Below are 26,357 nucleotides of genomic sequence, written 5' to 3' on the forward strand. Positions count from 1 at the left end.
AAAATATTATTTAATTTACATGCGCGATAAAAAAAATTACATACGATTTTTCGATAATTTGAAAGGATTCTAAAAGTATTTTTGCGTATTTTATAAAAATTCAAGAAGCCAAAAAAGATCCGAAAATTTAAATTTTCGAAAAAAAGTTAATAGCAATAATTACTTTTTTGTTTTTGGTTTACAATTATTATTTTATGATTAATTATTTTGCACTGTAGTTGAAGAGACAACAGAGGCAACGACAACAATAAGAAAATATTGCAACATAACCTCAAAACGCAAGTAAAGAAAATCATTGTGATAAAAAAGGTTGTTATCGTCTATATCGTCATCAATAATTATTCGCGAACAATTATATATATATATACATTCGCAAAAAATTTTGCGAGTCATTGATTTCTCAAAATGATCAATTTAATAAAGTGAAAGAACAAAATATTTGCTTTTTAACCAAAAGCCAATGAAAATTTTTTTCGGTAAGTGTTTTCGTCTTTTTTTTTTTACTTATTTCGTATAATTAAAAAATGAATGTTTTTATTATTTATTATTTTTAACTATTTAATATTTTAATAATAATTTTTGTTTTAGAATTATTTTTTTGAAAGCAAATTTTCTATTATATTTGTTTTTCAATAAAGTTATTTTTTAAAATTATAAATTTTTCAGGAACAAACTAAAAAAAGGGAAAGAAAATGGTAAACACTGGATTACTCGTGCTGACAAGTCCAGTGAGGGCAAAAAAATTATTACCCGTTATAAAGAAACATGTTTTAAAAACACTCTACATACAATATTTTCCCGAGAGGAATATTTTTATTTCCGGTACAAATTTATTGTCAACGCAAAAATGGAGGGGTCATTGTTATGCTCAAACATTGGCAAATATTTATGAATTCGCCTCATCAATATCGTCACGTTTAGATGTACGTGTTTTGTTGTCGAATTTAAAAAATTCCAATATTTCCATAATACACACAAAACGTCCCGTGGAACTTGTCATTTTCGATGAGGCACACAATAAAAAGGAGGCGGACACATTTATTCAGGATTATCTCTCAAATACATCAATGGGTTGTAATTTTATCACAATTGACGAGAATGGTCAAGATAGATCGTCGTCATCAACATCGGAGAATGATGATGACAATAATGGTCGAGAAATGAAAAATTGTGATGAGAAATTTTACAAAAATGTCATACTTGGTGGCACATTCGATCGTTTACATAATGGTCATAAAATTTTATTGAGCGAAGCTATTTTATATTGCAGTGAGAGATTAACTGTTGGCGTGACCGATGAGAATATGCTGAAAAGTTTGTATCTCTATTTTTTATTTAATTACTTTTTCTTCATTCAATTTTCAAAGTTGACACAATCATTTAATCAAGTATTTTATTGAAAAACTAGCAAATGTCAATTATTTTTTTAAATAGTAAAATCTTTATAAAAATTAAATTATTTTTAAAACAATTTTAATTGAATTCCTCGAAAAAAGTTAATTATTACTTAAAAATTTGATGAAAATTCATCGAAAGAATTCAATTATTTAAAAATTTGTTGATAGAATTATTCCCGAATAATCGAAATTTCACGTAAAATTGAATGGTAAAGAAATGAATTTGAAAACTCTTAAAAGAACTTTATCAAAAATTATTGAAAGTAATTGACGTAAAGAAGAATTTTATGTAAAAATTGTATAAAATAATAATTGAATTGAAATGTTGAAAATAATTTTGAGAAGTTTTATTTATTCAAAAATAAAGTTATTGGTGTTTTTGAATAATTTTGCAATTCTGGAAATTCGTAAATAAATCTAACATAATAATTTTTTTGAGCATCTAATAATTTTTAGAGTGAATCAAAATATTCTTTAGGGTCGGGAAAAAAATTAAAATTTTGTCTAGAAATCAGAGAAAAATAAAATTTAATTTTTGTGGCAACCCTGATTTAAAAAAAAAAAATTGAGCATTTTCGTATATTTTCTAGGCAAAATTCTTTGGGAATTGATTGAACCATGCGAGCAGAGAATAATGGCGTTGAAAGATTTTCTAGAAGACGTTGATTCGAGTTTAAATTACAATCTAGTGCCAATATCGGACATTTATGGTCCGACAAAAGACGATCCAAAACTAAATCTACTTGTGGTGAGCGAGGAAACTGTTCGCGGTGGTGAAAAAGTAAATCAACTCCGCCGAGAGAGGAATCTTTCAAAATTGGATATTCACGTGGTTAAATTAATGTCCGATGAGCAAAGCGATGAAAATGAAGATCCAAAAATTAGTTCCAGTAATGAAAGAATACGATTATTGGGAACGAGACTCCGTCAACCTGTAAGTTTAATTTGAAACTTTAATTGTTAATTTAATTTAATTTGTGCTACGTGTTAAATTTGATTTTTTTTCTGAACAGAATTTAAAGGACAAAATACTGAGACCATATATAATTGGATTGACCGGAGGGATTGCCAGTGGAAAATCGTCAATTGCGGAGAAATTAGAAAAATTAGGCGCCGGACATGTGAATTGTGATAAAATTGCTCACGATCTTTATGAACCGGGAAAAGAATGTTACAAATTGATAGTGGAAAGCTTTGGCACGAAAATTCTCAATTCTGAACAATTCATCGATCGAAAAGCTTTGGGAAATATTGTTTTTAACAATAAGGTATGTAAATGCAAATTAGGAAATTTTCTAGACAAAATGTTACTAATTTGATCTCAATTTTTAAAGGAGCAATTGTACAAACTAAATAAACTTGTATGGCCGGCTATTTTGAAGGAAGCGAAAAGTCAAATAAATTCCCTTCACGAGAAAGGAGTTGATATAATTGTCATGGAAGCGGCAGTTCTGATACAAGCAAATTGGCAAAATTATTGTCACGAAATTTGGACCTGCATAATACCCGAGGAAGAGGTAAACAAATATTGAAAAACTTTTCTTCTTTTTTTTCTAAATCATTTGCATTAAAAAGAATTGAAATTCTCAGTAGAATTTTATTATTTACCAAAATAATTGAATTCTTGACAAGAATTTTACAAGTTATAAAAATAATTGAACTGTTTCGAAGAATTTTATATCAGAATTGTTAAGAATAATTGAATTTTTATTAAAACTCTTGAAAATAATTGAATTTAAATAATATTTTTAAAAATATTAATATTCTTTCGAGGAATTTTATTAAAATTGTATTGAAAATAATTGAATTCCTCCGAAACATTTTATTATTTATGAAAATAATTGAATTCCTTTGAAGAATTTAATTATTTATATGGATATATTTTAATTCTTGCGAAGATTTTTCTTATTTATACGAAAATAATTGTATTCTTGCGGAGGATTTTACAATTCTTAAAAAAATTGAATTGTTTCGAAGAATTTTATCTGAATTTTTGAAAATAGTTGAATTTTTTGAAGGAATTTTATTAAAAATTTTGAAAATAATGATATTTTTAAAAAGGATTTCTTGTAAAGAATTTTGTCAAAATTTTTTTAAATAATAGAATTTTTTTTAAGATTTTTATTTAAATTTTTTTGCAAATAATTGAATTTGTCAGAACTATTTTTTTCAAATTCTCTGAATATATTCGAATATATTTTCGAGAAACTTCGTTAAAAAATTAAAAATAATTGAATTGGTGCGAAGAAATTTATAAAAAAAAATTGTCATGTAATTGAATTCCTGTGAAATTTTTAATTAAATTCTTTTAGAAAATTTAATAAAAAATAATTGAAATGAGGGAAATTTTTGAAAATAATTGAATTGAAATATTTTTCAAGAATTTTTAAAAATTTTTCGAAAATAATTCAATTTTGGAGAAGAATTTTATTATTTATAAAGATAATTGAAATTTCCAAGTACTTTTAATAAAAATCCCTGACTTTTCGCTGAATTAAATTATGTAAATTAAAATTGTCGAATTATTTTTCCAAAGGCCGTGAAGCGTGTTATGGAACGAAATTCATTGAGCGAAGAAGAAGCAAAACAAAGAATAACCGTTCAACCGAGTAATGTTCAACAAATAAATGAGGCGAATGTCGTCGTTTCAACACTGTGGAGTCACGAGGTAACACAAAAACAAGTTCAAAAAGCATGGAACGAATTAATGAATCATCTTAAAAAAATTCCTGATAGCTAGTGAATAAAAACAGAAATTCCCACGAGGAAGATAAATTCAAGACTAAAAGAACAATATTCATTAATTCTTTTACATTTAAACTATTTTGATGGAAATTTTTAGAAACTTTTTACGTAAAGTTACTTTTTAGTAAAACAAGCATAAAATATTTCCGTTTGTTTCAAATATCAAGCCATTTATTTTTTAAATTTACAAAAAAAGGTGTAATTTCTTCCAATTTGTGTACAATAATGTAAATAATAAAACTTCTTAAAATTGAATTTACTTAAAACTAATTTAAATAATAATTTTTAATAATTTAAATAATCATTTTTAATAATTTAAATAATCATTTTTAATAATTTAAATATTTATAGCTATTTTCTATTGTGTAAGAATACTGTTCACCATATTTATTTCTTCCTGATCTGTTGTCTCTTTTAATTTCGTCAGGAGTGCACTCAAAAATGCTTGAAAGTCTTTTTTTAATTTATTCTCCTCTTCTTCTAAATTGCAATTGATTGCTGACATTTTGGCGAAATTTGGCGCTATGAAAAAAAATTAAACGTATGAAGTTAACAATTTTTAAAAATACAAAAGAAAATAATGTACTTACATAAATTTTTCGGCATCTCGGATTTTCCCTCTGGATCATAATACAAAAGGAGACAATTTTTCGGTCCTAATTTTGATTTATTAACGAAATATTCGTAAAATTCTTCTAAATCTTCTAACTTTTCTTTTGATTTCGGTCCGTGAACGAATAATATGCCTTGGGCACTTCTTCGAAATGCTGGCCAACAATTTTTGAATCTAAAATTTATTTATTAGAAAAATGAACATTTTTGATGATTAATATTATTTAAAATTTTAATTTTAACTAATAACTCAATATTACGTTTGGAGAAAAAGTAGAAATTATTTTTATTTAAATGGTATAGAATATCAATTAATTTTCTATTTACTTAAGATCGCCACTGCAGTCCCATAATTCGACATCAGATTTTACAGATTTACTGTTAAAATTAATGTCTTTAATTTCAAATTCCAAAATTCTTACACCTTGCGTTGGATGGTAGTCAAAAATTTCCGACGCATCCGCAAGAAAATTTGATATTGTACTTTTACCAGACTAAAAAAAAATTTAATTTCTATACAGATTTTATATTATATTTGATTCAGGTTAAAATAGATTTAGATTATTTTTTATCTAAATAAGTAAAGAAAAATAAAATTAACAATAAAATAGAAACTTACTCCAATTGGACCCAGGACGAGTAACTTCAATACTTTCATTGTTTCCACTTTGTCAGCTGTTTTTTTTTGTTTGCCTTCAAGTTGTCATGGCAATAAAATACGAAATTAAAAACATTTCAGAACTATTGAATTTTTATTTCACGCAGTAAAAATTGATCTTAATTTTTTATTTTCAGTTGAAATGATAACAATTTTAATTTCTAACTAATTATTATAAATATTTTTTTTAATATCAATTTCTAAAAACTATAAATTCATTTCTTTCGACTAATTTTATGTAAATTCTAATTTAAATAATTCAATTCCTGAGAAATTTTTTTTATTCATGAAATTAATTAAATTCTAACGAAGAATTATTTATTTATGTAAATAATTGAATTCTTGGGAAGAATTTTATTAAAATCTAAAAGAATAATTGAATTATTTCAATAAAATTTAATTAAAATTGTATTTAAAATAATTGATTTCTTGCGAACAATTTTATTAAACTATTTGAAAATAATTGAATTGCTGTGAAAAATTCTAATATTTATGAAAATAATTGAATTAAAATTGTTTGAAAGAATTGAATGTCTGTGAAAAGTTGTTATTTTTGAAAATAATTGAATTCTTCATAAGAATTTTTATAAACATTGTTTTAAATAATTAATTTTTTCGAAATATAATAAATAATATGAAAAATTTATTTAAAATATTTGAATTCTTGTGGAAAATTTTATTGTGAAAATAATTGAATTCTGGTTTAGAATTTTATTAAAATTTTTTTTAGATAATTAAATTTCCATAAAAATTTTATTATTAGTGAAAGTAATTAAATTATTGTGAAGAATTGTATAAAAATTTTGTTTAATAATTAATTTTTTTGAAAATGCTATTCTAAATTAATTGAATTCCTGTGCAAATTTTATTATTTGTGAAAATAATTGAATTTTTCGATGAATTTCATCAATTTTTTTTTAAATAATTGAATTTTTTTTGCGAAATTTTACGAAAATACCAGATTTTGAAAATAACTGAATTTGACAAGGTTTAAAGAAAACACAAAAATATCAAGTGTTACGTGTACTTTAATTATACACTAAATTCAAGAGGCAACGTGTAAACGTGTCGAAAGCTCCAGAAATAATTTTGTTTTTGTTTCATTATTATTATTCTTTATAAATTGTTTCATGATCGACGGATACATTTTTTTTTCTATCGAAAGTCGGTTGCTTTTAAAGAATTTACATTCCTAAAAATTCTCTTTTGACATTCAAATTATTATTCTACAACAATAAATATAGAAAGAAAGAAAAAACTCAATCTTCAAATTGTTCGCATGTATGAAATAACGTCTAAATTTTTGTCCCTATATTTTCTTTTGTTTTTTTTTTGTTTTAATTAGTTTGTCGACCTTAAAGAATGTCTAAATATAAAATGACGTTATAAGAGAGAAGACAAAAAAGAAAAAAAAATTATACATTCCTAATGAATATTAAAAATTAGAAAAAATCACTATTTCAAAAAAAAATGTTTTTTTTTCTTTTTTAATCAGTTATTATCTTACTGAGAGATTAATATCTAAAATCTATGTAATATGCACATTAATAGCCTACACATTCAATATTGAGAAAAAGGGTTTGTGTATGTGTGTCTGTTTCTGTGAAATATTCACGTTTATTATGAGCACTAGACTCATAGGAGTAAAATTGGGGAGGAGAAATAAAGTAATGGAAAGTAGTGATGAGAATTATAAAAAAAAGGGATAAATTAACACATTTGAATGTCTTCAGAGTGATCAACCTTGACTTCCTCCTCGTATGTCAAGCCATACAAAGCTTCCAAAGCAGCTTTCGCGGTTATCTTCTTCGCATCCCTCTTGTTTTTGGCTGTAAAAATAAAAAACTTGAATTAATCTTCAACTCAAAAATTAATTTTTAATTATTTTCAGGGCTTGAAATAATGAAAGTATTTAAAAATACGGACTTTACGGACCAAAAATGAAAAATTACGGACCAACTGACAAAAATATATTCAGGACGAATCAAATCAAGGAACATTTTACTTAAAACTAGAAATTAAATTTTTTCGTAACTATAAAACATAAAGATATCGATTACTCCGAGTTCGGAGTTATTCGACTCGGAGTGATCTATTTCTTCATGTTTTATAATAATTAAATATATGACCGAGTGATAAAATCATTTACAATAAATTCAATTATTATTTACAAGAATTTTTAACTAAAATTATTCTTTAAATCGATTATTTTTAATAATTTTCGAAAAAGTTCTTTGACAATTTTCAAATCCATTTGTTTGCAATATTCAATTTTACGAAATTTCAATTATTGGTAAATTCTTTACCCTTTGGTAAATAATCTAAAATTATCTAAAATTATCAAAAATTTGAAAAACCCGAATTTCTTAAAATTCAACATTTTTTCTTTTTTTTTATAGCATTTAGCTTCATTATTTTTGAACTCTTCAAAAACACTTTACCTAATTTGTTATCTCCACCCTTTGGTAAAAAATAAAAAATTATTAAAAATTATCAAAAATTTGAAAAACCCGAATTTCTTAAAATTCAACATTTTTTCTTCTTTTTTATAGCATTTAGCTTCATTATTTTTGGGCTCTTCAAAAACACTTTACCTAATTTGTTATCTTCACCCTTTGGTAAAAAATAAAAAATTATTAAAAATTATCAAAAATTCGAAAAACCGAATTTTTTAAAAATCAACATTTGATCTTCTTTTTTAAGGCATTTAGCTTCAATATTTTTGTGCTTTTCAAAAATACTTTACTTATTTAAAAGTCTCCACCCTTTGGTAAAAAATTTAAAATTTTTCAAAATTATCAAAAATTTGAAAAACCGAATTTCATAAAATTCAACATTTTATCTTCTCTTTTAAGGCATTTAGCTTCAATATTTTTGTGCTTTTCAAAAATACTTTACTTATTTAAAAGTCTGCACCCTTTGATAAAAAATTTAAAATTTTTCAAAATTATCAAAAATTCGAAAAACCGAATTTCTTAAAATTCAACATTTTTTCTTCTCTTTTAAGGCATTTAGCTTCAATATTTTTGTGCTTTTTAAAAATGCTTTAAATACTTTTAAAAAATTCTTTTACAAGTCAATTATTTTTAATAAATTTTTGATAAACTTCTGTTGAGAATTTTTAAATCCATTTGTTTACAATTCAATTTTAATTGAAATTTCGATTATTCGGAATTCGATTTAAATTGTATTAAAAATAATTGAAATTATGTAAATTCTATTTTTAATAATTGAATTCCTGTGAAATTTTCATTTTTTTGGAAAATAATTGAATGTTTGTGTCGAATATTATTAAAATTTTTGTTTAATACTTGAATTCTTTTGGAAAATTTCATTAAAATAATAAAATATTGAAAATAAGTGAATTTATAAAAATTATTGAAAATAATTGAATTTTATTACTTTTGAAAATAATTGAATTCTTGTATGTTAAATACTAATATTTATGAAAATAAATGAATTTTGCAATAAATTTCATTAAAATTCCTGAAAATAATTGAATTTTGTCGAATAATTTTGCTATTCACTTACAAAAATAATTGAAATGTTGACAATTTTTTTTTTAGATTTTTTGAAAATAATTGAATTTCTGCGAAGAATTTTATTAATTTTGAAAATAATTGAATTCTTTTGTGATGAATATTGTTTTTCATTTAAAAATTTTGAATTTAATTTATAAATTTTGATTTACCTGTTCCTGTATATTCAATGCCATCGATTTCCACTCCCAATGTGAACATTGTATTGGGAGGATTTCCCACGCGGTTAACTTCAACGTAAGTGAGTCCAGGTCTCATTTGATTCAATAGCATAACTGGATGCACACTCGTTGCATTATTTGGCAATTCCTTTTGAATAGTTGGCTTTGTCTCCTTCTTCACTTTTCCAGCTGGTACACCGGGCCTTGGAACTGGCACAACAGTGCCTTGATTTTGCCATTCGACGAATAATTTATATAAAGCAAAGCTGGCCAAACAACTCCATGGCACCTCTTCTGGTTCCTCAGAATTGACATCCATTTTTTCAGAGCTATCATTATTTTCGTCTTTAATAATTGAAGAATCAAGTGTCGTTTGTCCATCAGATTCAGCATCAATTTTAGCTTTTATTGCAGCGGCTGACATTTTCTCCAAAAGAAGACACTTGAGTGCATTCTCAGCTGCATTTTGACGTGCAAGCGGTTTTGAAAGTCCTTGACCGACATAAGTTTTTCCATCAATCTAAAAAAGAAGGAAAAATCAATAAATGAAACAAATAACGAAATAGAGCAAATTAAATGAGAAAAATTAATAAATAAATAAAACAAATAAAGAAATAGAACAAATTAAATGAGAAAATTGAATTTACCTCAGCATGAGCAAGGAACAATGAACTAGTCATCGATGATTGAGTTTCAGGGAATATAAATTGAACTCCAGTTTTCATTTCATTGAGAACCATGATTGCATTCTTTGGCTGAATTGTTCGTCGCAGACGTTGATTCATACGAAGGCGTTTCAATTTACGATTGACTTTCACTGAAACAATCGAAAAAAAAGACATTTTTAATATTTATAATTGTAAAAATTAGTGGGGAGAAAAGGAAATTAATTTTAAACTCCAGTTTCTTTATCATTCAGCATTTACTTTCACATAGATCATTATCGATTGCTAGACGCTCGACAATATTTCTATCGGAGCTGTCATTGCAATATCAAAAATGTCTTCAAATTTGCGCAGTGAAATTTCATCATTGAATGTGTGTGATTAAACATTTTAATGAATCTCGATCAAATATCCAATTTTTTGGTTTTTTTTTAATATTATAAGAATATTGTACTTCTTCAAAATTATTTTCATCATTTCAATTCAATTGAAAAATTCAAAACTTCCAAAGATTTTAATTTAATTATCTAAAATTTGAATTGAAATTTATTTTTAAATCAACTTTTGTTAGGAAATTCAACGAGAATTCAATGATTTAAATAGAAAAATAATAAATTTTTTTTCTTTCCACGAATTTTAATAAAATTTCTAAGAATAATTACATTTTTCGAAAAAATTCGATTAAAATTTTATTATAAAAATAATTAAAATTCTGCGATGAGTTTTATTATTTTTTGTGAAAATAATTGAATTATTGCGAAGAAATTTCAAAAAAAAAAAAAAAAAATTGTAAATAATTGAATTCCTGTGAAAGTTTTAGTATTTATGAAAATAATTAAATGTTTTCATAGAATTTTATCAAAAATTTTCGAAAATAATTGAAATTTTGCCAAGAATTTTATTAAAAATTTAAATATAATTGAATTTCAGAGAAGAATTTGATTATTTGTAAGGATAATTGAAATTTTGACGAAATTTTTTTTTTATTTTTGAAAATAATTGAATTTTAGAGAAGAATTTTGATATTTATAAAGATAATTGAAATTTTGCAAACAGTTTTATTAAAATTTTTGAAAATAATTGGATGTCGGAGAAGAATTTTATTATTTTTGAAATTATTTGGAATTTTGAAAAGCATTTTATTAAAATTTTTGAAAATAATTAAATTTTGGAGAAAAATATGATTATTTATAAAAATAATTGTAATATTGACGAGAATTTAAAAAACTTTTTGAAAATAATTGAATTTCGGAGAAGAATTTGATTATTTATAAAGATAATTGAAACTTTGCAAAGAATTTTATTAAATTTTTTTTAAATAATTGAATATTGGAGAAGAATGTAATTTTTTTTTAAATTATTTGGAATTTTGAAAAGAATTTTATTATAATTTTTGAAAATAATTGAATTTTGGAGAAAAATATTATTATTTATTAAAATAATTGAAATTTAGACGAAAATTTTTCTTATTTTTTAACATAATTAAATTTTAGAGAAGAATTGTATTACTTATAGAGATAATTATTATTTATGAAAATAATTGAATTTTTTAATGAATTTTATTAAAATTCCTGAATATAATTGAATTTTGTCGAAGAATTTTGCTGTTCATTTATAAAGATAATTGAATTTCTGCGAAGAATTTTTTTTTTATTTTGAAGATAATTGAAACTTTGCCAAGTTTTTTATTTAATTTTTTGAAAATAATTGAACAATTTTATTATTTATAAGCATAAAGGCAATTGAAATTTTGCAAAGAATTTTAATAATATTTTTGAAAATAATTAAATATCAGAGAAGACCTTGATTATTATTTTTAAAATTATTTGGGGAAGAATTTTATTGTTTATGAAGATAATTGAAATTTTGACGAAATTTTTTTTTTATTTTTGAACATAATTGAATTTCTTTAATAGAAAAACTTCTTTATTTTTTATTAGAAAAAGTTGCAAAAGGGGACAAATCACTAAAAAAAAAAATGGGGGAGAAGTTGACAATTCATCAAAAACGTTGAAAAAGGGGACAAATCACAAAAAATGGGGGAGAAGGTGATAAATCATTACAAATGGTGAAAAAGGGGACAAAATTGAAAAAGGGGGGAAAAGAGGAAAAAGGGACTATTTGTGATGCCTGGAAAATACATGATAATTTTTATGTGCCTTAGGAAATTTTAATAATTTAACAGGGAAAAGAAGACGGAGATCACAGCAATAAATATGATACTTACAACCGGGTGTCTTGCGCCTCCATCTTGGTTGATCAGAAGTCTCCATTCCCTCGACACTTTCTCCCTCCTCGTCCTTGGCATCGCCACCAATCTGCGGAGCCGGAGGCGCTTGAATCGGCGGCTGCTGCTGCTGTTGTTGTTGAGCTTGTTGATTTGGCGCTTGAGCTTGAACCTGAGGTGTTTGCGGTGTCTGCCCGACAGCCGGAGCAGGAGTAGCTGGCGATTGTTTCAAAATTGGCTTCAAGCGTTGAGCCTGAGGTGTTCCGGGAGCAGAGCCAGGTTGTTGTTGTTGCTGCTGTTGTTGTTGCTTCAACTGCTGCTGAATTTGTTGATGTTGAAGCGGTTGATTAGGCTTCTGCTGTTGCTGCTGCTGTTGTTGTTGCATTCTAGCCTGATTAGCCTGCTGCTGCAGAGGCGTTGACGGTTGTTGTTGTTGTTGCTGCTGCTGTTGTTGCTGTCCCTTAAACTGCTGGACATTACCGCCTTTGAAGTTGCCCTGCTGATTGACTCGTGTTGTTTGACTTGTTTGGTAATTCCCTTGCTGAGAGAACTATAAAACATAGGGTGGGAACGCCGCTACACAAGGAACCTCGACGGTTGTGCAATCCCACCAAGGCCCAGCATCACGCTTTGCGCAAAATTTTTTTTTTTTTCTTTCTTTTTGGCAAATATTTTAACGCTGCCCCCATAGATTACACCAGACTCACTTCCTTTCATCAAAACACCTACGTTTCTCAACTCGTAACTGATTATCAGCTCTTTTTCCTTCTTCTCTTTTTTCTTTTCATTAAATCATTCTTTTCATCTTCTAGTTCTCTCAATTTTTCAAAACGAAATTCCATTTTGAAATGGAATAATAATAATTATTGAAATTCTACTTTGAAAATTGAGAAAATAAGAGGAAAATAAAAAGGAGGTGTAGAAATATTATCTTATATTCTGATTTTCATTGATACGAGTTTAGGGACGAAATTTATCGAGGAAATGGCCTGTGGCACATTGAAAATTCTATGAGGGCAACTGGCGTACTTGCCCCTGGCGGTACGCACCTCCTCAGTATTGTTGTATAGCTACTAGTGCCTGCATTGCAGGTAAGGGAAACAGGGACCACTAATTAGTACATGCAAATAGAAATTTTCCCTTTCTCTCATTATCTTTCTTTTTTTTCATAATCAAAACTGGAAACGACAGTAATTGGGAAAATCCTCTGTTCCCAATGTTGGCTCTAAATAGTATCATCTACGTACTTTCGAAAGATGTAGTGATACACAAATTTCAAGAGTCTTCCTTGACAACTCACAGTTGCATTGACCATTACTATCAGAAAACAGCGTCTAAATTTCTAATGAAACTCCATTTTGCAACTTTAACAAATTTTTCTCTCATTAAAGGATTAAATTTAAAAAAAAGAATTCTTTTTTAAATTCAATTAAAATTCGTCACTAGGAGGTGATTTTTTTTAAAATTGCAAAATTCAACTTCACATTCAATTACAGGCTTCGCACTCGATAATTCTTTTTTAAAAATAATTGAATTTCGAGAAGAATTTTATTATTTATAAAGATAATTGAAATTTTGCCAAGAATTTTATTAAAAATGTGAAAATAATTGAATTTCAGAGGAGAATTTTGATATTTATAAAGATAATTATAATAATGACGAGAATTTTTAACATTTTGCAAACAATTGAAACTTTGCTAAGACTTCTATTAAAATTTTTGAAAATAATTGAATTTCGGACAAGACTTTGATTATTTATAAAGATAATTGAAATTTTGCAAAGAATTTGAATAATATTTTTGAAAATAATTGAATTTTGGAGAAGAATTTGATTATTTTTGAAATTATTTGGTATTTTACAAAAAATTTTTTTTTAATTTTTGAACATAATTAAATTTTGGAGAAAAATTTTATTTAAATTTTTATGAATAATTGCGTTTTTAACGGAATTAATTTAAAATTATATTAAAAATAATTGAAATCCTGCGATGAGTTTTATTATTTATGAAAATAATTGAATTCTCACAATTTAATTAATTATTATTAAAATTTTCAACAACAAAAAATTAAATTCCTGAGAAGAATTTTATTATCGATAAAAATAATTGAATTCTTGCGACGAATTTTATGAAAATCTATTTAAATAATTGATTTTTTTCAAAAAATGTTATGAAAATTGTGTTTTAAATAATTGAATTCCTGTGAAAATTTTTTTATTTATGAAAATACTTGAATTTAAAGTAGTGTAAATTCTCAAACATGGAAAAAAGTAGCTTTTTGGAAAAAACAAATAACAAATAAAATTAATAATAAACATGGAAAAAACAAATAAAAAAAGTATCTAAATAGTAGCAAATCGTAAAAAAAGTAATTAATAGTAGGTTTTAGTAGATGAGTGCGAGGCCTGCAATTACTTTTAAAAACCAAAAAGTTACGATTTCGATTTATTTTGTTTAAATATGTAAAAATGAAGTAAATTCTATTTTCTTTAAATTCCAATAAACTTTGAAAATGGTTTTCAATTTTTAAAAGTAGGAATATAACGAGCTTCTGTTTCTGCGGCAACAGTACAAACAGTCGAAGCTTTTATGAATGACTTCTGAAATTCTAAAAATTATGCTTGAAGAATTATTCCATGTGTTACTTTTTACAGACAAAAAAATTCTGACTTTTCATTTAAAATAATTTAAAATAAATTTTATTTACTATTTTTCAACTTATTTATATTTCAAAAAAATATTACTTCTTTTCTTAAAAAAAAGAAAATAACAAAATTATTTATTAGAAGTAAAATTTTACTATTATTGAGAAATTAGATTCAATTCACAAACTTTATAAATATTTATGAAAATTAATGAAATTTGATTTTTTTATTCGAAAATTAGGAAAAATACCCTTTTTAAAAAAACACATAAAAATCATAAAATTATAATGGTTTAAAAAGCACTGAAGAAAATTTTCAGGCCTATTAGCGATGGGTTTGCGTATTATAAACCAAAGCTAAACTTTATCTTTGTCGCTAAACGTTAAGAGCTATGGAAAAATCATATTCTTCTATTTAATTTAAAAAAAAAAAAAAAAAAATTGGAGAAAAAATAAAATAGGTATTTAATTCAATAATCAAAAGAATTTATTTTCTATCACCAAAATTATTTTTTTATTTAAAAAGTAAAACTTTTCGAAAAAAATTATTTAAAGAGAAGTTATTTGATTCTTCTAATTCATGATTTAAAATCAATTTTTTTGACATAAATCATGGCAGTCCTTGAATACGTTTTTTTCTGAAATTCTTCAAATGGACTTTTAAGGGAAAAAAGGCCAATTAAAATTTAAATAAGAGTTCAATTTTGGAAAAAATAGACCTACCCATTGCTAATAAACTTAAAGATTTCCCCAGTGCATTATCATAAAGGCAGATATAATATTTAGAGCCATATTACACTTTTTTTTCCTTCAAAATTTGAAAAACAATGGAATAATATTTTTATTGCACACAAAAAACAAATGAAACGCGAATTCAATAATATTGTCAAAGTTGTGTCGAATTTTTTTCTTTTCTTTTTGGAATATTACTTATCCTGTATAGTTGCTTTTTTAATCCATTGTATTTTTTTCGTAATGATTAATTTATATGTACTTAGAAACTAAGAAGTTTTTTTTTCAGAAAAAAAGTAGTAAATTAAACGCTGTGTCTATTTCGCCCGCAAACGGGCGAAATAAGAGTGATGAATTATTTCGCCCGTCACTAAAAATACGTAGGTGGGGGACAACGGGCGAAATAAGAGCAATGAATTATTTCGCCCGTTATATAGTTATTCCTATAATACCATTGAAAAATTTTAAATTTTTAAGGTGAATGACAGAAATGAAAAGAAGTGTGTTCAAGTCAGGTTAGTAACCTTCACACCAAATTCAAATAATTTTGTGTAGCTCATTTTTAAAAAAAGTACAGTTTCTTTATTTAAGTTTTAAAATGAATTTCACACTTTCACACTTTCTTTTAAAAAAATGTTTTTGTCAATCAAAATCAAAAAAAATAAAATTATTTCTAAATTTTTCTTTCAAAAATAGTATCATAAAACTTATTTTCCAAATCTGAGTTAATATACTTTTGAACTGATTTGAACAAAAATAATAAGAATTTTCTAAAAATTAATGTTTTTAGTCTACATAGATAGGTAGAAAAAATATTAAAATACATAATCTAGTTTATTTTATAAAATATTATGTAGAAAATTACTAATGAGCACCAAAAATATTGATAAATAAAGAAACTTTGTGAATTATTATAAAAATTCACAACTTTTTAAGTTTTTAATTCAATCTTCACAAAAATATACAAGTGACAAGCTAACCTTTTTCCCATTAAAATTAATTAAAAAACCAAAAACGGGCGAAGCAATGTGTCATTGCTACTTCGCCCGTTTTACATATTTTTACTTATTTTTCATGATGGGCGAAATAATTTACTATTTTTATTTCGCCCGTTTCCCCCTACTTACTAATTTTTCATGACGGGCGAAATAATTCATCTCTCTTATTTCGCCAGTTGTCCCCCACCTACGTATTTTTAGTGACGGGCGAAATAATTCATCACTCTTATTTCGCCCGTTTGCGGGCGAAATAGACACAGTGTAAATTAAAATTAATCCACTACTTTCTTTTGAGCATCGACACTGTTTGGTTTCGAAGAGCTTGTTTTCGTTTTCTCTTTTTTTTTGAATGGGTAATTTTCGTCCCTTTTTTTTATGAAAAAAGCATAATTTGCAATGCACTATGAAAAAATTTGGATGGGTGGAAATGATTCTAGAACACTCCAGGGATACCAAACAATCACTTTTTATGTTCTCATTAAATCAAAATTTTTTTCTTTGGAAAATTTTGATTTAAACATTTAATGGTGGGATTTATGAATAAATCCCACTACTAAATATTAGTTATTTTTTTTCTACGAAATATAAATATAAATATAAACAGAGATATTTATATAAATAAATAGAAATTAAAAATATTCAGTAAAATAACAAAAAAAAAAATCCATTTCTTACCGAATTGGCGTTTTGGTTTTGTTGATTTTGGAAATTTCCCTGCGAATTGGGAGTATTTTGCCTCTGCTGCTGACCTGCTAAAAAAAATTTAATGTCAAGACTGACATATTTTTTTTTAAATAAAAAAAACCGAAACAAGTTAAAAAATGGAATTTTTTCTGGTTTTTAAAACTAAATTTATATTATTACAAACTTAAATGAGGCATTATAATTGATTTTTTTTTTTTTGAAGAATCGAAATTAAATTTTTAAGAATAATTACATTTTTGGAGCAATTCCTGTAAAATTGTATTAAAAAAATTGAAATCCTGCGATGAGTTTTATTACTTATAAAAATAATTGAATTATTGCGAAGAAATTTATAAAGAATTTGTAAATAATAGAATTCCTGTGAAATATTTATTATTTTAATTAATTCATTCAAAATTGAAATTTTACAAAATTGCAAATTAAAACCTTTTTGAAGTTTTTCTATTTATGAAAATTGTAAACGCAACTCTTTTAAAATTCAATTAATTTTGAAATATTTAAGAAAAATTAGATTTTAAGAATAATTACAATAACTTTAGAAAACAATAATTTTCCAGGATTCCGATCAAAATTCCCTGACTTTTTCAAGTTTTTTCAACGTTTATAAAATTCCCTGACATTTTCAGGTTTTCCAGGTTGCGTGGCAACCCTAAGAAGTTTTGAAGTTAAATTAAAATTTTCATTTATAAAATTAAATTTCTGTTCAATATCATTAAATTTTTTATTTCAATATTAAATTTTTAATTATCTGGAAATGTTTAATTAATCTTTAGAGAGAAAAAATTCACTGGTTATTTAATGTGACTAGCGTTCAATCAATATTCGGCATCCCCTCTTAATTGGCGTGTCTCGAAAAACTGGTATGCAACTTTATTGATTTTTCCCATTTTTCACAATTTTCTTTCTCCATTCGAACCCCATTTTTAAAAAATTTTCAGAAAGAAAGCAAAAAAATAGAAAACTATTTTAAAAAAAAAACACCTTTTTTTTACCCCAATTTGATAATAGCGTCGTTTAGTGATCGAATATATGGAAAACAAATTTCAACGCTAAAATTAAAATTCCCGAAATAAAAGAAAATATTACATCAGAAAATTAAAAATTTGCTAAAACTCCAAAAAAAAAATGCTTTACTTTAAAACCCAATAATTAAAAATTCGAGAATTATTTGAGAATTTTTAAGAGAATAAGTAATTTTTAACTCCGCCATTTTGCATTGCCGGCGTTATTGATTTTTTTTCCTCTCAGTGAAAATTTTCAAACAAAATTTCAATCACTTAATAAATATCAAAAGCCAATTGTTGTTACACAAATAATCGAAATATAAACAAATAGAACAATAAATGCAAGAAATTCTTACCATTAGAGAAATTTGAATTGCTTTGTCTGCTTCTTGTGTACATTTTCAATTCAAGTGTAGACACAGTTTTGTGGAAGCGAAAATTTCACTTTATTTTTGTTTTTACGATAAAATTAAACACACGAGTGTTTAAAATTGATGTAATTTAAAAACAAACTTTTTAAGTTTATTTGTAATAATTATAAAAAAATTCCAAGACCTTGGAATTTATGAATGACGGACTTTTGGAATTAAATCCAATAAGTTGCGATGAAGGAGAAAAACGCTATGGTTATAAATGTATCAGAGCCTATGGTTGAAGGAGGAAGATTGACTGAAACCGGAAATGTCGTCACAACCGAAGATCAACGAACACACACGGAAGCTAACGATTAGAACCGAAGTGAGAATTTACCAATTACGAGGAGGTCAGTTTTGAGAATATTTCCCTAAACGGTAAACATAACCTCAAATAATTTTAATAATATCAATAATATTTTCGATATTTTCCCTATTTTTACAAATTAAACATATATTTTTAACTATTTAATTTAATGACAAAAAACAAATAGTTATAAATTATCCCATCATTTTCTCAAAACTTATTCGAGGAAAAAAGGGAGCAAAAACCCAAATCACGTGAGTCATCATAAAAAACGTGATAATGTAAATTAGTCCAACTTTTAATAATTTATAAACATTATTAGTAAGGAAAAAATAAAACTAAATTTTTCCTGACAATAATACATTATTTTATTATTTAAAATAATCGTAATTATCAACTTTGCATTTAATGCGTTTCATTGTCGAATTAGAAAAATTACGAAAATATGAAAATATTACCTTGGGGGAAATTTTCTAAAAGTTACCATTTGGCGGAAAATTTGAAAATAAAATTTTCCAAAAATTTAAAATAAAAGATTATTTAAATAGAGTAAATAATTGACATATTGAAAATTATTTTTATTTCTTTATTTAATTAGCACCAACTACCAACTACGCTTCCAACAATAAATATATTTTTATATATTAATAATCATTATAATTATTAAAAGATTACTAAAATTACCATAACAATGTAAATTTGTTCATATAATTGTTTCCCTCGTTATATTATATATATTAAAAAAAATGGTCAATAAATATGAATGTAATTTTTATGCTCTCTTCATTTTGTTGCGACAAATTGTTGCTAAAATAGATTGAAAAATGACTATATTTAAAAGAAATAAATAAAAAATAAAAAAATAGAAAATTTGCCAAATGAATAATTATTAATTTTGCAACAATAAGCGTCTACGGGAATAAATCTAGAAAAATTTAGAATGAATAGTTGTATTTATCAGTTGTATTCGTTTTCTTGAGGACTTGTTGAAGAAATTGACTAGTTTCCAATCCAAACTCGTCGAGAGGCAATCGAGACATTGCTGCTATTCTATAAATAATTTTATATTTTATTATTAATTATAAACGAATAATTATTCGAAATTAGTAATTTAATATTCGATTAGTAATTATTAATTTGGTAGTTGATTATAATTTAATAATTCCAGACTTCGCACTCAATAATTATTTTTAAAAACGTACCTTTAAAAGTACAAAAAAGTAGTAATTCAATTATTTATGAAAATAATTGAATTCCTGCGAAGAATTATTTCAAAAAAATTTCATTAAAATTTGTATTTAAATAATTGATTTCTTTCGAATAATTTTATTAAAATATTTGAAAATAATTGATTTCCTGTGAAAAATTTTAATATTTTTGTAAATAATGAATTCTTCCAAAGAATTTAAAAAAAAATTTTTTAAATAATTGATTTTTTCGAAATAAAATTTAAATGTTATGAAAATTTTATTTTAAATAATTGAATTTCTCTATTAATTTATTTAAAATGCTATTAAAAATAATTGAAATTCTTTGATGAGTTTCATTATCTATGAAAATAATTGTATTATTCAGAAAAATTTTATTAAAATGTTTAAAATGAATTAAATTTCTGTGAAAAATTTTAATATGTATTTTTAATTTTAAATGATATTCATATTTAAATCAATTTTTATTAAAAAATTCTAGGAGAATTCAATTATATAAGAACTTTATTAAAATTGTTAAAAATAATTGAATTCCTGAAAAGAATTTTATTATTTATAAAAATAATTTAATTATTGTGAAAAATTTTATTAAAATGGTTAAAAAGAATTGAATTTCTGTGAAAAATTTTATTATTTTTGAAAATAATTGAATCCTTCATAAGAATTTAAAAAAAAAATTTTTTTAATAATTGATTTTTTCGAAATAAAATAAATGTTATGAAAATTTTATTTTAAATAATTGAATTTCTCTATTAATTAATTTAAAATAGTATTAAAAATAATTGAAATTCTTCAATGAGTTTTATTATTTATGAAAATAATTGAATTCTTGATTAGAATTTTATCAAAAATTTAATTTTCATGAAAAATGTTATTATTAGTGAAAATAATTGAATTTAGAATATTTTTTTATAATAATTGACTTTCGAATATTTTAAGAAAACAATTGAATTTCGAATATTTTTTGAAAATAATTGAATCGTTTTAAAGAATTTGATTACAATTTTTGAGAATAGTTTTTGATTTCTAGTATTAGGAAATTTAAAGTAGTGTAAATTCTAAAAGAAACAGAAATAATAGCTTCTAATGGCTGAAATCTAAAAAAAGTAGTAAATAGTAGGTTTTAGTAGATGAGTGTGAAGACTGTAATTCACAATTAATCTGTTTTTTCTTACGGTCTATTTCGACAAAATTATTTTAAAAATAATCTTTTTTTTTAAATTTACCTTCCTCCTGATATGTTAATTAAAAATTTCCAATACGAAGCCCTTAAATTTTGAGGCTCGACAATTGCTGCGTGAAAGAGAACAGCAGTGCTAAAACAGTACAAAAATATCGGGAACCACTTTACTTCAGGTACTTTTCCCTTCTCAACTCCATCGTTCCATAGAATCTGAAAAGAACAGAAATAATATTAAAAATCCCGGTTGAAAATTAAACTTTAATATTTAAATAAATGTTTTTAATTTATATCTTTTTGTAAATGAAAAATATATTTACCTGTAAAGCTTTCCACATAACATAGAGAGAGGCCGTTATGTCTGGGTAAATGAAAAAACTAAGACTCGCAATTAATGCTGCAGGAATTGCATGACTCGATGAATCGTAACCAAAAGATCGTCTCAATAAACATGACGTCAGCTGGAATTATTTTTCATTTTTAATTCAGTAGCGTTTATCAAATTAACAAAAACTGTTTTAATTAAAAAAAATACTTTTTTAAATTAAAAACTCAGGAAAAGAAATCCTAATTTCTTTTTAAACGAAAAAAATTATTTTTCGTTTTCAATTCAGTAGCGTTTATCAAATTAACAAAAAACTGTTTTAATTTAAAAAGAAAAGACTTTTTTTTACATTTAAAAACTCAGGAATAGAAATAATTTCTTGATTAAAATGATAAATAGAAAATACACACTCTAAAAATTCCCGAGAATCCGCCGAGAAAAATTGGTAATTTCAAATTTTCCCTCTTGAAAACAATATTCCTCAATAATTTTGGCCTTTGCATTAATTGTCCAATTTTGAAGACTAATTTAAGTGCTAATTGAGCGCCTAATCCGTAGGTGAATAATTTCAAACTCCCCTGTAAATACAATAAAATTATTTAAGAACTGTAGATGAAAAAAATTAATAAAAATATTACAAATATTTCCAAAGTTATATTACAAACCGTTAGAATATAATGTACACAACTGTTGGAATGTGGACAGGACATATGCTTACTTTGTGATTTAATTTTTTCTATTAGACATTTATATACATTAAGAGCTTTCCAAAGAAGATTGAAGAAAGCATTATTTTTTACTCTAGATATTTTTTTCATCTTCTTTTCATCACACGTGCTTTTTTTCACTTCAATTTGTCTACTATCACTACTACTACTACTTCTACTACTACTTTCTGAAATTTTTGGTCTTTCATTCAAATATTTTTCATCCTCGTATTGTCCCACTAAAATTCTGTTTGAGAAAAAAAAAATTTGTCAAAATTAGTAGAAAATTGATATTTGAGATAAAATTAAAATAGTAATTAATTTACCTAAGTATTCTAAATATTGAGTCGTGTTTGATCTCCTTGCTTCGATAGTAATAGAGTAGAACTGACATACTCATGGCAAAAATATAAATTTGACCATAAGGAATTGGTGAAACGTATCCTCTCCAAACAGCCATTCGAAATAATGTCTCTGTAGCCTAAAAAATAATTATTAAAAAATAATTATTAAATAATTAACTCTTGATATTTTATTCTTAAATTCTAAATAGAAACAATTATTCTTTTTTGAAACATTTAAAATATAAAAAATAATTATTTTTTATTTTTCTGTTACTTAAAAAGATAAAAAAATAACAATATCAATATTATCTTTCAGTTAAAAACTTGTTTTTGCAAATTTTCTTTTGCAATTAAAAACAATGTTTGTAATTAAAAAAAAAAGTTTTTTTAAAGTAAAATAAAAAAAAACTTACAATATTTGAAACATAAAGGCTCAATAATGGTCGCCTAGAAGGACGCTCTAAAATAATTGCCGCAAAACTAGATAAAAATGATGGAACAAATGACACTGTCAATACGTTGAAATCGCCTAGAATCCGTCTGAAAATTTAAGAAAACGTTATTAGGCAAATTAGAAAATTTTTTATTTTCAAATATGAAGTTTTAAATAATTTCCAATTCAAACTTTAGAAAATTTTAATTATTAACTACTTAACTTATTAATTATTCTTGTTTCTTAATTTAGAAAATTTCAATTAAATTCTTCGCAAGAATTCAATTATTTTCATAAATATAGTAAAATTTTTTGCTAAAATTCAATTATTTTTAAACAAAATTTTAATAATATTTTTCGAAAAAATTCAATTATTTTCTAAAATTTTAATAAATCCTTCGAAACAAATATTTTTTTAAATAGTACAATCCTTGAAAACATTCAATTATTTCCAAACAAAATTTTACGACAGAATTCAATTTTTTTTTCTTAATTCGTTATAAAATATTTTAAAAGAATTCAATTATTTTCTAAAATTTGAATAAATTCTTTGAAAAAATGTGAATTTAAATTTATAAATTGTAAAATTCTTTGCAGAAATTAAATTATTTTTAAACAAAATTTTAATAACATTTCATGAACAAATACAATTATTTAAAAAAAAAATTTAATAAATCCTTAGAAACAAGTATTTTTTTAAATAGTAAAATTTTTGAGAAAATTCAATTATTTTCAAAAAAATTTCAAGAAAGAATTCAATTTTTTTATTAATGCGTTATAAAAAATTTCAATAAAATTCAATTATTTTCTGAAATTATAATAAATTCTTCGAAAAATTCAATTATATTTATAAATAGTCAAAATAATTTGCAAAAATTCAATTATATTCAACAATATTTCACGAAAGAATTCAATTTTTTTCTTAATTCATTATAAAAAATTTCAATAAAACTCAATTATTTTCTAAAATTTTAATAAATTCTGCAAAAAAAATTCAATTATATTTGTAAATAGTAAAATTCTTTACAAAAATTCAATTATTTTTAATACAATTTTAATAAAATTTCATAAAAGAATTCAATTTTTAAAAATTTTTAATAATATTTTTTGAAAAAATTTAATTATTTTCTACAATTTTAATAAATCTATCGAAACAAGTCAATTATATTTATAAGTAGTAAAATTCTTTGCAAAAATTCAATTATTTTCAAAAAATTTTCATGAAAGAATTCAATTTTTTTTAATTCGTTATAAAATTTTTTAAAAGAATTCAATTATTTTCTAACTATTTAAATAAAATTCAATAATTAAATGTTTAATTTCAATTATTAACAAACACGATTAATTTCTTTTTCTTGAAAGAAATTGTTTACAAAATTCAATTATTTTAAAAATTTTCAATTATCTAAAATTATTAAAGAAACTCTATTATTAAAAAAAATTCAATTAAATTCTTCAAAATACGAATTTAATTGGAATTTTCAAAAGTTTTAACAAAATTCTTCACGAGAATTCAATTATTTTCCTAAATAATAAAATTCTTCGAAGGAATTCTATTATTATCAAATTTTTTGATAAAATTCTTTGCAACAATTCGATGACTTTGAATTGAAAATTCAATTTTAAAATTGAAAGTATTTAAAAGAAAAATTATTAAAAATGTTAAATTAATTAAAAATCTATATTAATACATGGATTTTTATAAATAAATTAACTTTTAATCATTTACTTTACTTTTTCACTTATTTTTATATTTCATACAAATTTTACATTTTTAAAATTCTCATTACTCTAGATACTTGCATACATCAATTATCATAAATTTTCATTTATCTAATCTCTTTATAAACCTCAATACATAATTTTAAATAATTATCAATTTTTTCCTGAGAAATATTTCTTTTATTTTTAAACAAAATTTCAACAAAAAGTAGTAATTGTGCAAAAAATCGTTTATTTCAATTTAAAATTAAATTTAAATTAAAGCAAAGTAAAAACAGAATTACTTTTTCTAAATTGAATATAAATAATTGTATTCTGAAAAGAATTAACATTTATAATACTATTGCATTTTTTCGTTTTCTTCATTTTTTTTGCCAAATCATTAAATTAATTTACATCTTATTATAAATTTAAAAATAAATTGAATTTCTGAATATTCTGGAATTTTGAGAAAAATTTTACAAGCGACTTTTTAATATTGAAACTAAAAGTGTACTAAAAGTTGAGAAAAAAGACAAAATTCAAAATGAAAAATACGAAATTAATAAAAAGAAAAATAAATATATTGTTGGAATATTTATGATTTAAAAATTGAATCGTAATTTATTGGTCTTGAAATTAAATTAAAAATAGTAATAATTATATAGTAAATTTAATAAAAAGATGAATATTTACCTCAGACTACAAATAAACATTGAAAATGTAAATGCACTACATGACAAAAATGCGGTTGATTGTAAAATACTCTTCAATGTAATTTTAATATCATTTCTCGATGGTATTTTTCCCCTCAATAAGAGTGTAATCTAAGAAGATAATTTTGAATTAATATTTTCTTAAATAAATAATTATATTTGCTTGATACGATAATGGGAAAATAATCAAAAAGAATATTTACAAAATAAACAGTTGAGTATATCCGAAAACTTTCTTGAAGAGCGTGAAGACCTAGACCAGCTGTTGCACTTATACATGAATCTTGCCAAGGATGCACATAATCTTTACAAGAAGCTGTGACATTAAATTTACTCAACTTTGCAGGCATTTTTCTCCCTTTTTTTCAAAATGATAATTGACGTTACAAAAAAAGCAAAACAATTTCACGTATTCTTCTTCTTCACTTGTAGAATTTTGAAGTTTACTTGTTCAATTTAATATTTTCTCTCTTTTTTGTTCCTTTTAGTTACCTTAGAAAAACATTTTGATCGAAGTGCAAAGTACAAATAAACATTGTCACTTTGACATTATATAATTTTTTTTATAAATTCCTAATACAGGAATAAATATATTCAAAATATAAATTCATTTTGACATATTAGGATATTAGTAAACACAGTAAACATGATTTCTAGGTTATAAAACTTACAATTTGTGAAGAACACAACAATTGAAATACTTTAAATAAAAAAATGAGGATTAATTTTATGCAACTGTCATTATTTGCTGAACGCGCTACGTTTATATACGAACGATTTTTTCCCCCATTTACATATACATATTATTGTTTATATTAAATGAATAAATTACATGTAATTGCTTTTCAAAATGGCGACTTGGCCAATGAAACGAATAGAGTGAAGTCAGTTGATAATCGATAACGAAAAGTGATTGGTTAACATTGTGGAATTTATT

General features: G+C 23.8%; 4 protein-coding genes across 9 annotated transcripts; 1 reads left to right on the forward strand and 3 right to left on the reverse strand.

Annotated features, from left to right (window-relative positions):
* Positions 1-83: 83 nt before the first annotated feature.
* Positions 84-4,397, forward strand: LOC122506595 (bifunctional coenzyme A synthase). Its single transcript, XM_043618875.1, has 6 exons — positions 84-476; positions 667-1,314; positions 1,988-2,331; positions 2,411-2,665; positions 2,732-2,914; positions 3,934-4,397. The coding sequence occupies exons 2-6, from the start codon at positions 693-695 to the stop codon at positions 4,135-4,137; spliced, it is 1,608 nt and encodes a 535-aa protein (XP_043474810.1). The 5' UTR covers positions 84-476; positions 667-692; the 3' UTR covers positions 4,138-4,397.
* Positions 4,398-4,486: 89 nt separating this feature from the next.
* LOC122506596 (intraflagellar transport protein 22 homolog) lies at positions 4,487-5,489 on the reverse strand. Its single transcript, XM_043618876.1, has 4 exons — positions 5,374-5,489; positions 5,082-5,248; positions 4,733-4,929; positions 4,487-4,664 (listed from the first exon to the last, which is right to left on the reverse strand). Exons 1-4 carry the CDS (start codon positions 5,410-5,412, stop codon positions 4,501-4,503), a joined length of 567 nt encoding a protein of 188 aa, XP_043474811.1. The 5' UTR covers positions 5,413-5,489; the 3' UTR covers positions 4,487-4,500.
* A 933-nt stretch (positions 5,490-6,422) lies between these two features.
* On the reverse strand, positions 6,423-18,729 carry LOC122506597 (bromodomain-containing protein DDB_G0280777-like). Of its 6 annotated transcripts, none has more exons than XM_043618878.1 (6): positions 18,443-18,729; positions 17,053-17,126; positions 12,005-12,554; positions 9,760-9,929; positions 9,104-9,632; positions 6,423-7,241 (listed from the first exon to the last, which is right to left on the reverse strand). In XM_043618878.1, exons 1-6 carry the CDS (start codon positions 18,483-18,485, stop codon positions 7,123-7,125), a joined length of 1,485 nt encoding a protein of 494 aa, XP_043474813.1. In that variant the 5' UTR covers positions 18,486-18,729; the 3' UTR covers positions 6,423-7,122. The 6 variants fall into 6 exon arrangements, with proteins under 6 accessions (XP_043474813.1, XP_043474812.1, XP_043474818.1 ...); XM_043618877.1 differs by having other exon boundaries at positions 17,053-17,129; XM_043618883.1 differs by having other exon boundaries at positions 12,005-12,500; positions 18,443-18,728.
* Positions 18,730-19,401: 672 nt separating this feature from the next.
* On the reverse strand, positions 19,402-26,262 carry LOC122506598 (transmembrane protein 135-like). Its single transcript, XM_043618884.1, has 9 exons — positions 25,624-26,262; positions 25,401-25,531; positions 22,984-23,110; positions 22,553-22,707; positions 22,185-22,473; positions 21,930-22,097; positions 21,515-21,655; positions 21,241-21,407; positions 19,402-19,856 (listed from the first exon to the last, which is right to left on the reverse strand). The coding sequence occupies exons 1-9, from the start codon at positions 25,768-25,770 to the stop codon at positions 19,742-19,744; spliced, it is 1,440 nt and encodes a 479-aa protein (XP_043474819.1). The 5' UTR covers positions 25,771-26,262; the 3' UTR covers positions 19,402-19,741.
* Between the last annotated feature and the right edge of the window lie 95 nt (positions 26,263-26,357).

The sequence above is a fragment of the Leptopilina heterotoma genome, unplaced genomic scaffold, assembly GCF_015476425.1.
Source record: "Leptopilina heterotoma isolate Lh14 unplaced genomic scaffold, ASM1547642v1 Lhet_42, whole genome shotgun sequence".
Taxonomy (NCBI): domain Eukaryota; kingdom Metazoa; phylum Arthropoda; class Insecta; order Hymenoptera; family Figitidae; genus Leptopilina; species Leptopilina heterotoma.

Excerpts from the sequence above, each read along its gene's own strand:
- LOC122506596 (XM_043618876.1), bottom strand. The coding sequence starts at position 5,412 with ATGAAAGTATTGAAGTTACTCGTCCTGGGTCCAATTGGA. Across the intron at positions 5,249-5,373 it reads TCGTCCTGGGTCCAATTGGA|TCTGGTAAAAGTACAATATC; the intron begins GTAAGTTTCTAT and ends ATTTTTTTTTAG. Across the intron at positions 4,665-4,732 it reads CGAGATGCCGAAAAATTTAT|CGCCAAATTTCGCCAAAATG; the intron begins GTAAGTACATTA and ends TTTTTTTCATAG.
- LOC122506597 (XM_043618877.1), bottom strand. The coding sequence starts at position 18,485 with ATGTACACAAGAAGCAGACAAAGCAATTCAAATTTCTCTAATG. Across the intron at positions 17,130-18,442 it reads CAATTCAAATTTCTCTAATG|CAGGTCAGCAGCAGAGGCAA; the intron begins GTAAGAATTTCT and ends AATTTTTTTTAG. Across the intron at positions 12,555-17,052 it reads AAAACCAAAACGCCAATTCG|TTCTCTCAGCAAGGGAATTA; the intron begins GTAAGAAATGGA and ends TATGTTTTATAG.
- LOC122506595 (XM_043618875.1), top strand. The coding sequence starts at position 693 with ATGGTAAACACTGGATTACTCGTGCTGACAAGTCCAGTGAGGGCAAAA. Across the intron at positions 1,315-1,987 it reads CGATGAGAATATGCTGAAAA|GCAAAATTCTTTGGGAATTG; the intron begins GTTTGTATCTCT and ends TATATTTTCTAG. Across the intron at positions 2,915-3,933 it reads GCATAATACCCGAGGAAGAG|GCCGTGAAGCGTGTTATGGA; the intron begins GTAAACAAATAT and ends ATTTTTCCAAAG.
- LOC122506598 (XM_043618884.1), bottom strand. The coding sequence starts at position 25,770 with ATGCCTGCAAAGTTGAGTAAATTTAATGTCACAGCTTCTTGTAAAGAT. Across the intron at positions 22,708-22,983 it reads GCCTTTATGTTTCAAATATT|GCTACAGAGACATTATTTCG; the intron begins GTAAGTTTTTTT and ends ATTATTTTTTAG. Across the intron at positions 21,656-21,929 it reads GATTCTCGGGAATTTTTAGA|CTGACGTCATGTTTATTGAG; the intron begins GTGTGTATTTTC and ends AAATAATTCCAG.